Source organism: Galeopterus variegatus, unplaced genomic scaffold (assembly GCF_000696425.1).
Source record: "Galeopterus variegatus unplaced genomic scaffold, G_variegatus-3.0.2 Scaffold4434, whole genome shotgun sequence".
NCBI classification, from domain to species: Eukaryota; Metazoa; Chordata; class Mammalia; order Dermoptera; family Cynocephalidae; genus Galeopterus; species Galeopterus variegatus.
This window is the reverse complement of record NW_007730545.1, coordinates 9,828-20,983: the sequence shown is the minus strand read 5'-3', so window position 1 is coordinate 20,983 and position 11,156 is coordinate 9,828. Positions and strand designations below refer to the sequence as shown.

The following is an 11,156-nucleotide window of genomic DNA, read 5'->3' as shown; positions in this document are numbered from 1 at the left end:
GTAGGGGGGTTCCGAACCCTCGGGCGGAGCCCCGCCGCGCTTCCCAAGCGGCGCACTATCCAGTGCGCCACCGGGCCGGCCCCCTCCCTTTTCTTTTGAAGAAATATGTGAGTCCATATTTTTGCATATGCGTCAGCTAAAACAACATATTGTAACAGATTGAGGACAGAGCAGGTATTAGAATGTAGCTGTCCAATATTAAGTAGGCACTAAAGAGATTTGCAAAAATGCTAAACAATAACTGAGGGATAATTTCTTAACATGATTTATGTGTGTGTGTTATATGTTAGGCCAAAAGAGGGTATCTTATTTAATGAAGGAACCCTTGAGATATTTCCACTAAGACAGAAACAAGGTAAGAATGCCCACTATCTCTACTACTATTCAATATTGTAATAGAGATATTAACCCATACAATTAAGAGAAATCAGAGGCAAAAAATATGTGAAAAAGAAGTAAAACTGTCTCTGTTTTCAGATTGCAAATTAATGATAAAACTAACTCAAACAATAATTCAGTGAAGTATCACTATACAATGTTACTATACAAAAATCAATAGCCTTCACATACATAAATGATAAACAGTATAACCCCATTTACAGTAGCAACAAAGAAGATGAAATACTTAAGAATAATTTTAATAAGTATTAAAAGTACAAGTATATATGAGGAAAATTTTATAACACACCTGAAAAACACAAAAGTAAGCTAAACAAATGGGAAAGCAACCCTTGTTCTTGGTTAGGACAACTCGACATTATATACATGTCAGTTCTCCTGAAGTCAATTTACAAATTCAATGCAACCCTAATAAAAATGTTATCAAACTATTTTATGGAGTTAGACAAATTGATACTAAAGTTTGTGTGGGAAAACAAACCTTTAAGATAGCCAAGAAAATGCTGGAAAAAAAAAAAACCTACAAGAGAGAAATAGTCCTGCTAGACATTAAAACATACAATAAAGCCTCTGTAATTAAAATGGTGTGGTACTGGTGCATAGGCAATTGGCCAGTGGAAGAGAAGAGAAAGGTCAAAATTAGGACTTTATCATTTGATAAAGGTGACGTCTCAAATCACTGCATTTTTAATAAATGTTGGTGGGGCAATTGGATAGCCATTTAGAAAAAGGTTAAATTAGATTCATATCTCACACCCTACACAAGAATAATTCTGAATGGGTCAGGGATCTAAATGTAAAAAATGAAACCATAAAAGTAGCAGAGGAAAACAAGGGTGAATTTCTCTTTAACCTTTGTGTGGGAAATGGCTTTCTAACTGACAGACCCCAAAGGTAATAAAATAAAAGGCTGATGAATGTCACTACATAAAAATTTTTTAAAATTTAAATCACCGTAAGCAAAGCCAAAAGACAGAACCATATGGAAGAACATACAACATGACTACAAAGGCTTAATATCCCTAATATATAGAGAACTTCTTTAAAATTGAGTCAAAAGACCAAAATCCCAATAGAAAACTGGGCAAGAGATATGAGCAGACAATTCAATGAAACACAAGATATAAAAATGATCCTCAAACATATAAAATAATGTTCAAACTCACTCATAATTAGAGAAATGAAAATTAAAGACAACACTAAAATATCATTTGTCACCTGCCAGACTGACGAAAATTAAATAATGTGACAACACATGCTGTTGGCCAAGACTGTGGGGAAACAGGCCTCCCATACGTTGCTGTGGGAACACAAATTGGTGCAGTCCTTCTGGAGGGAAACTTGGCAGAACAAAACTACACATGTGCTTACTTTTTGACCCAGCAATCCCACGTCTAGGGATCTGCCCTGAAGATACACCACCAATGATAGGAGAATACATATGCACAAGGTTATTTATTGCAACATTGTTTCTAATTGCAAAATATTGGAAACACCTAAATGTTCATACATGCAAGAGTGGTTGAATAAACCATGGCACGTTGACGCAATGAGGCACTATGCATTCCTAAAAGAGATTTGAGGAAGAGCTCTATGAATGAATATGGAGTGAATTGCAGGACATACTGTTAAGTGCAATAAGCAAAGCCCAAAAGAGTATCTCCAGTACATTGCTCTTCATAGAACAAAGGAAAGGATATAGGAAACTACACATGTGTCTTGTGTGTGCAAAAGAAATTCAGCAAGGATAAACCAGAGACTAAAGGGATTGGTTTCCTACTGGAGGTGGATGGGGCAGGGGTGGAAAGAAGAGGGGAGTGTGCAGTGGGGATGAGGAAGGAGTGACATTTCTCTGGCTCTTAGGACCACAGTGATGCTCTGTCTGAAAGCCCTTCAAAGTCTACAGTGATGGGTTGCCACTGTTCTTGTGTGATTCTGTCCCTGTGAACCTCCAGTCTGACTTAGTGTGGAAATATTGACGTTAAGTGTTATGCAGTGTAAAAGGAAATTTTCTGCTTAACAGCACTTGCCCAGGAGGTATCAACACAGAAAGCTTGTTTTCACTACAACAGTTCTAACCAGCTACAGATATTCAAGAAGCTTGCACCTGGAGGGACCCCGGGTGCCGTACCCTTACTGGGCCAAACAGAAGACTTTTTTCTGACTAATGAACAATTAGGGTTATTTTAACCAATTCCTTCCTGTTTGGAGTACTGGTTTTCAGAGCTTAATTGGCATAACCATCACCAATTTCTCCTTCCTAGCCCTTGAAAACCCCTGAATGTCCCGACAGCAGGGAAAAACACTAATTGTGTTCTCTTGCTTGGCAAGTGAGTAACTTCTGCTTTGGTGGGTTTTATTTGCTTATTTTTGTTTTTCCTTTTGTTTCTAATGGTCTTCGTTTGATTCTTTGTCAACAGATAAGTGAAATATTTACATACCCTGAAAGACCCATATAGGCTTCTTACTGAAATTTCTTTCCTAACTAAATGTTTTGGCTAACTTGTGCAAAGGTATAGGTGAATTATTTCCATTTCACCTTCCTTAATTTCCTTTGCGTGTCCTACAGATGTGGATGATAATGTCCCATGAAATTACCAAAAGACACCAGGTACAGAGAGGAGCGGCAAATGAGTGAGGGGCTGGTTAATTCAGTGGCTTGCTTGCCAGCCCTGACCTGTTTTCAACAGTGGATCTGTGCTTTTGATTGCATAAGTAAAATCATGGGCATTTTCCCACCTTTTCCATTCATCTTGGGCATGTTGTTGATGACTGGCTCTTCCCATTTCAGGAATGACTATCCCTGAAGAAGATGCTGATGTAGGACAAGGCAGTAAATATTGCCTTGTGGCAATCGGGAGACTCCAGGTAAAAGCTCATAGCCTTTTAAATCTCAGATCAGGGGCTTATGGTTGGAAAGAGCGAGAGACTGTAGTTGTGGATGCCTGTTCTGATCTCCCATGTACTCAGTATTTGGTGGATTCTGTGTCTCCCACTGGGGGACAAGGCTAAGGTCAAATCTAGGAGAAGAAAAGGGGACTGTGAACTATAAGCAACAGAATTCTGGCTGCATTGAGGGGTTGCACTGGTCCAGTGCCTTGTGGCAATCGGGAGACTCCAGGTAAAAGCTCATAGCCTTTTAAATCTCAGATCAGGACTTATGGTTGGAAAGAGTGAGAGACTGTAGTTGTGGATGCCTGTTCTGATCTCCCATGTACTCAGTATTTGGTGGCTTCTGTGTCTCCCACTGGGGGACAAGGCTAAGGTCAAATCTAGGAGAAGACAAGGGGACTGTGAACTATAAGCAACAGAATTCTGGCTGCATTGAGGGGTTGCACTGGTCCAACCCCCCCGTGCTTGTGCCACTTATGCAAAGTCGAGTTCTGCTCACATCACACCTTGAATGCTTCCCCCGGGTCTACAGGATAACGTGTAAACTCATCGTTACAACCGCATCTCCTTCCCTTCCCACCACATCCTATTCCCAGACCACATGGTTGCCCTTTCCGTAAACCCACCGTGCACTTCCCCACCCCTGTGGGTGTTCGTGGTCTGTTTCTTCTGTCTTGTGTTTCCCTGTTCTTCTTCTTCAGAATTCCTTCTCTTCCTGTGTGCTTCCTACCTACTCACCCTTCAAGACCCAGATAAAATGACTTCCCAGTCTCCTCAGTCCAAATTCATCATCCCCTCCTCCCTGCTCTCACAGCACTGAGTCCTCCCCACTGTCATTCCCTCACTGTCTGTTTCAGTACAGTCAGCTGAGCACCTGCTCGTTCCCTGCAAGCTCCTCAAGGGTGGGAGATGGGTCCTTTTTGTCTTGTGAAAATTAAATATGCACAATGCCTGGCACGCCATAACCACTCAATCAACTGGACTGTTTGTTCTCCGGTGACACTGAGGGTCTTCCCCATACTGGTGAGGGAGACATGATAGACATGTTTGGAGGACACTCATCTTTCATGTCCCTGGATTAAATATGCACAATGCCTGGCACGCCATAACCACTCAATCAACTGGACTGTTTGTTCTCCCGTGACACTGAGGGTCTTCCCCATACTGGTGAGGGAGACATGATAGACATGTTTGGAGGACACTCATGTGTCCTGATTTCCTAGGTCTGACCATTTTCAGACAAATGAATAAGCAGTTTCATTCACATAGAAAAGCACTGGGTACTCCTCGCAGATAGGTGAAGAAAGAATATTTGGGTGAATTTGGTCCACAAATGTATACTTTCCAATTATTTTATCCAGTTCCTTAGGCCCACTTGCCATCCTTAATAAAGGGAAGGCAGGAGAAGGGAAGAATGTTAACATTTATTGAGCACCAGCTACCTGCCAGGCCTTGTGCTGAGGTTTAACATGCAGTGTCTCTTTTGAACCTCACAATCACCCTGTGAGATTGTAAGTTTCGTTATTCCTATTGGCTGGTAAGGAAACTGAAGCCCTGAAATAAAGAAAGTGCCCCACTGTTACAGTTAGAGACATGGTGGGGATATTGAATACTTTAGACTCATTGTATAATCTCATGGAAGGATGTGCGAAATTAAATCGACATGGATTATTCCTACTGTCTCTGTCAACACCACCTCACCTGGATTTTCCCCATTCAAGGTGACCAGCTCTCCCGTGTGCATGGACATGAATGGGATGTCGGTGCCCACAGAGTTTTTATCCCGGCATAACCCTGATGGAATCATCACATTTGTGGATCCAAGATGTATCAGTGTGATTGGCTACCAACCCCAGGTCAGTAAATAGTTTTGAGCTCATGGCAGTTGCCTAGAGATTGAACTTTCCTTAAAACATACTTGTCTCATTTGTTCAGGATACAACACCATGACAGTGTAGGGAAACAGCATAAGGACCCATGTGCCCTGCCTGGTTAGAGTGGTATCCTCCCAAAGCAAGGAAGGACATGGCGAACAACTCCTCCTCTTAAAATTAACTTTTCATTCTTTGCCCTGGCCTTTCTTTCCTCTAGCTGATTTTTCACAAACTAGAGTTAAGATGGTCTACTAAAAAGGAGCTCTCCGATAAATTAATTTTTATTACAAAGCTTATTAAGTGAAAGACTCTACAAAGTCTTGTAAAGATACCCACTTAATTCTGCCTAGCCTCTTGTTTCTCAGCTGTGTTTGGAAACCCTTTTTACAGGCGTAACATTTTCAGGTTTTTGTTCTACCGCTGGCCAGTTAGGTTAGCTCAGTCGGTTAGAGCGTGGTGTTCAGTGTTGATAACAACAAGATCAAGATCAATAGTGCAGATCCCCATACTGGCCAGCTGCTGAAAAAAAAAGGACTGTGCTAAAAAACAAAAAAGTCAGTGTCATGAGAAACACAAAAAGGCAGGAGTGGTTGTCCCAAATTAAGATAAACCAAAGAGATAAAACAACAATATGCAATGTCAGAGCTTTAACTGTGTCCTGAGCCTGAAAACATAGAGCTAGAAAAGACATTTGTGAGACCACTGAAATGTTAATATGCAAATATTGGGTGATTTTATGAAATAATTATTGATTCTCTTGAGTACAGCATGGTGTGTTGTGTTTGGTGAGATAACATATTTCCATGAGATACATGCTAAGATACTTTGGGGAGAAGTGTCATGGTGTCTGCAACTTACTTTTAAATGGTTCAGCAAGAAATTGTTAATATATACATACATATGTATGTAGTATTCATGTGTATATCTATGAAGAAAGAAAATGCAAATATGGCAAAATACTGGCAATCGTTGAGTCTGTGTGAAGAATATATAATTGTTTATTGTACTATCCTTGCAACTTTTCTATAGATTTAAATTTCTTTCAAAATAAAAGCATTTTTTTAAAAAGTTGAAAAAGATCTCTGTTCTGAAGAACAAAGTTTGGCATATGTTGACATGAGTATGTATTTTAATTACATGTATATTTTAGAACTAGAAACATTTGAAACCGGGAATATTGGAACCCTTCACATAATTCTGCATCTCTAGATTCATGCAAACTTTCAGATTCTTGGACAGAATAAAGAGGAAAGTTGGTTTGTTTTTAAATTCACCATTGCTTCTCAGGCAATATATTTCCAGCCAAATCCATTCATCCACTGGCACCTTCCATGAGCATCTGGATGCTTCTTGGCCTGCAGATGAGACTTCCCCTCCATTGTCAGAGTCAGCTCACACTTAGGCCCTTTGCTAATTTGGGTTCTGACCAATGAGTTAGTTTAAGTCTTTTGCTGTTTAAGGCACTTCCAACTGGACCACTTTCTTATGATACAAATGAAGTTGGGTTTTGACGGTTTATCTTCTTTGGTCTGTTTTGTTGTGAAAAACACTTTTGTTTTGGGTTAATATTAGGTCCTTTGAATAAAACATAGACTAGTAATTAAACAGGCTTTTAACAAGTACAGTTACTTTATGGTAACCTCATTTCTGCAGCCACAAGAGAGCTACAGTTTCCACATTTAAACAATTTCAGTTTTCATAGGCAACACATCTGTCCTTGTGCTATCATTTTGCTTTCTTTTTATGTTTATTAAAATATGTTTATTACAGTTTGCCTCTCCAAGGCAAACAAAAAATAAAATTGCATTCTGAAGCTGCTTATCTAATGCCTTAGAAATTGGTATTGAGCATGCCAAAGGAACTTAGGATGGATACCAGGAAGCCAGCTCCATGGTGGCTCCCAGGGAAAATTTGCATCCATGTTTCTTTAATCTGTTGTGGGGCAGGCTAAAGGAGATGGGTTGAAAGAGATGTAATTGAACACTGTTATCTAACAGTGAGTATAAAAATAATTAGAAATGGAATTTGGGATTATTAAATTTGGGGTTATCATTGTCTGTTTTATTTAGGATCTTCTGGGAAAGGACATTTTGGAATTCTGCCACCCTGAGGATCAGAGCCATCTGCGTGAGAGCTTCCAGCAGGTACTGCCAACACTTGCTTACAGCCAATACATAGCCTGGGTACATGTGGCTGTGGCTGGCAGGACAGCAGTCCTACTATGTGCCAAGCAGGCTATAAAATCCTACCTGAGACATCAGTCAGGGTAGGAGCTCACAGTCTAGTGGAGGAAGGAATCACTGTAACAGAAGAGCTCTAAGGATCATGCAGAAAATGTTGCAGAGAACAGAGGATGGAGAGGCCAACTCTGTGGGGAAGAGGCAAGAACGTCTCCCAAGGGAGGGAAAAATTGGGATGGATCTTAAAGGATGAGCACAGAAGAAATGACAGAACATTCTAGACCGAGGGGCAGCATCAGGGATGCAAAAGAATATGGCCTATTGGGAGAGGCATAAACAGTTCCTTGGGGCTGGAGTGACACCAGCCGACTTGTAAGGAGGAGGTGGGCAGTGGTAAAAAATGAGCCTGGTGAGACCAAATTTTGGAAAACCTCATATACCATGCTAAGGAATTTAAATTCCCTCCTCACTCATTTAAAAGTACCTTCTTCCATAAGCTGTGATGCCCCAGGGCTCTGTCTAAAAAATGAGCCTGGTGAGACCAAATTTTGGAAAACCTCATATACCATGCTAAGGAATTTAAGTTCCCTCCTCACTCATTTAAAAGTACCTTCTTCCATAAGCTGTGATGCCCCAGGGCTCTGTCTTTGATCTGCCTTCTGTTCTTTTCTCTCTAGTGTCCATTAGACAGCCCCAGCCCAGACTGTCCATCCAGCTCCGTACCTGCATATAGCCAGGCACCTACTCCACACCTCCCCTTGAGTGCCCACTAACCCTAACGCAGAATGCTTGGTTCTCCTCTCACAGCCCCCCGTCTCCCTCACACCACCGTCCGCCCACTCTCTCAGGCCAGAAACTCCTTCACTCTTCCCTTAATCTCACTCTGTGCATCCAGCCTCAGCAAGTCCTCCTGTGATTCCAGCAAAGACATCCACAGTCCGAGGAATTTAAGTTCCCTCCTCACTCATTTAAAAGTACCTTCTTCCATAAGCTGTGATGCCCCAGGGCTCTGTCCTTGATCTGCCTTCTGTTCTTTTCTCTCTAGTGTCCATTAGACAGCCCCAGCCCAGACTGTCCATCCAGCTCCGTACCTGCATATAGCCAGGCACCTACTCCACACCTCCCCTTGAGTGCCCACTAACCCTAACGCAGAATGCTTGGTTCTCCTCTCACAGCCCCCTGTCTCCCTCACGCCACCGTCCTCCCACTCTCTCAGGCCAGAAACTCCTTCACTCTTCCCTTAATCTCACTCTGTGCATCCAGCTTCAGCAAGTCCTCCTGTGATTCCACCAAAGACATCCACAGTCCACCCTTCCTCTCTTTCTTCGCCCCCACCCACCTTGGCCAGGCCACCCCCATCTCCCATTTTGACTACTACAATAACTTTCTTTCTGGTTTTTCTGCATTTTCTCTCACCCCACTCCAAGCCATTCTGAAAACTTAAATTAGGTTTTGCCATGTCTTTACCTAAAACCTGTCAGCGGCTTTCCAAGGCCTCTAGAATCCAATCCAAGCTCCTTACTGTAGCTTCATGCTGTGCGTGAACCTCGTCCTGTCCCATCCTCATTTGGATGCTGCTCTCCAGTCACACTGGCCTTTTGGTTTCTTGAACATGCTTTTTCCTACCTCAGGGCCTTTGTATGTGTTGTTCCCCTGACTGGAATGCTTTTCCCTCGCTCTTTATGAGACTGATGTCTTCTTATTTTTTAGGTTTCAACTCATGTCATCTCAGAGATGCCATCAAGGACTTCCCTAGCTAAAAGCCCCCAAACTCCTTCTCAGCCCCTGTTTTTCCTCCACAACAACTACCCCAGCTTTATTTGTTTGTCCATTGGCTTGTTTATCGTTATTATTATTTTCTGTCTTCTCTACTAAAACCTAACCTTCCTGCAAGCAGACCCCACATCTGTGTTTTTCATCATCTTCTCCATCATCACGTGTAGAGTCCGGCATAAGAGTGGCTTTTAATAAAGCAGTTTAAATGGATCAGAACCCATAGCAGGTGGCTTTGTTTTGGAAAGACGTGTAATTAGAATGGTTAAACATTACAAGAATATGTCATTTTATGCCATATGTTTGGAAATGATGATAAACTTTGCATAGTCTAGCATAGTTAGGTTTGGGGTGGGTTGGCTTCATTTTTCCAGCTATATGGTAATGAAGCTCTAACAGTGATGGGACCTCCATTCTGTGCCCAGTAATGAGCCAGACCCTTTTTCATACACTATGTCATCCTCAACCCTGCACAGCAAGTGTTGTCGTCCCCACTTTTTCACAGTAGACACTGAGGTTCAGTTGCCTGCCCTGGGTCACACAGCAAGTCAGTAACAGAGCCAGGGCTGGAGCACAGGTCTGCCTCCCTTCTGACAGCACATCTGAGACTTTAAACTCCTGATGCTATTAGAACCTTGTTGGTTTTGAAAAGAAAAAGAAGAAATTTAACATCTGATCTCCTCCCGGTGTCCAGCTTTGGTAACTCTTGCTCTTTGAGCAGACACCTCATTCCTTGGGCGGGAAGGGAAGCCAAGGTAGCAATGCCCTCGGGTCGGCAGCCCAGCCCCAGCCTGGCCCCAGGCTCAGTGGGCAGCAGCCATGTAGCTGCAGGGACACCCTGGAACACGCCAGGTCTTGGACCCCTGTGTGTGTTCTTTGGGCTCCAGCCACTGGCAGCTGAGGTGGGGGACAGATATTGATAAAGAGAAGCAGCATAATCTTGCAAAAGCACAGAGGCAGCTATGTCAGCTAAGAGCCAGCCCTTGACTCTGGATTTAAACACAAACATTTGAATAGCTCAGACAGGAGACCCTTAGAACATGATCAAGTTTGCAAGGAATTTGAGTTTAGTGCAGTGACAGCATGCCAGCCTGGGGGCTGGGAAGCTTGCATCTACTTTTGGATTCTCTCTCTGGATCACAGTTTACCTGGAAGTCAAATGTAAGAGCTGAACCCAGTGGAATTTAAAGAAGGCTCCCATCATTTCCTTCTCCTTTCTCCTCTGACACCTTCTGTGATGAAGATGATGATGATGAAGAGGACTGTTTTCATGAAGAGCCAGGCTAAGCTGGGGTTTATGCTCAGTATTTGCAGTTCCGTGTAACTAGCATTGCATCTGAATTAAGCACAGTCAGATGCATGACTCTGGTCTCAAGGCCTGGACCGGGTTCCCCACACTGCTTTACATGCACAGTCCAGTCCCCCATTGCATCTCAGGTTCCCAGACACAACGTTTGCTCCTGCTGTTCCTTCTGCCAGGAGAGCACCTCCCCCACCCCCCACCCAATGTCACTTGCCAACATTTCACCCACCCTCCAACTGTGCTCCAAACACCGGCTGCCTCCAGGAGCCTTTCTGGATCCTCACTACAGTCTGTCTCTCCTTGTTCTCTTGGTAACCCCATGGTGCTTGATCTTTCATTTGTGTAGTGGTGTTTAGCGTTCTGTCTCTGGATACAATTATCTACACGTCTGTCCTGCCCCTGCTGGGTGAGAAGCTCTTTGAGGACAGAGATTCTGCCTTGGCAATAGGATTTGTGAAAGGGGCATTGGGGTTGGGTAGATCTAGGATCCGGTCCTTCTTCTGCCACTCCTTGGTCCTGAGGCATTGAGCAGGGTGTTTGTCTCCCTTGAGGCTCACTTTCCAGATACACAAAATGCTTGGCCTATCACTCGGCCCCTGGGAGTCTGCAGAACTGTCGGCTCCCTTCTTCTGTTCTCTGTCCATAGCTCCTAGGGCCAAGCTTTGCACACAGGCAGTGTCTTCCATGTGTTTGTTACATGGGGTTAAAAAATTTCACACCATCTCAGGCATTCCA

At 43.0% G+C, this 11,156-nt stretch overlaps 1 protein-coding gene across 1 annotated transcript in view; it reads left to right on the top strand.

Annotated features, from left to right (window-relative positions):
• The window catches only part of LOC103603083 (aryl hydrocarbon receptor nuclear translocator 2-like), a gene marked incomplete at its 3' end in the record, with an annotated part of 113,581 nt that overhangs the window by 96,196 nt on the left and 6,229 nt on the right, over positions 1 to 11,156 (top strand). The window contains exons 7-9 of the mRNA XM_008587560.1: positions 3,191 to 3,267; positions 5,013 to 5,147; positions 7,235 to 7,309. Coding sequence (XP_008585782.1) covers positions 3,191 to 3,267; positions 5,013 to 5,147; positions 7,235 to 7,309 — 287 coding nt within the window. The remainder of the gene's footprint in view (positions 1 to 3,190; positions 3,268 to 5,012; positions 5,148 to 7,234; positions 7,310 to 11,156) is intronic.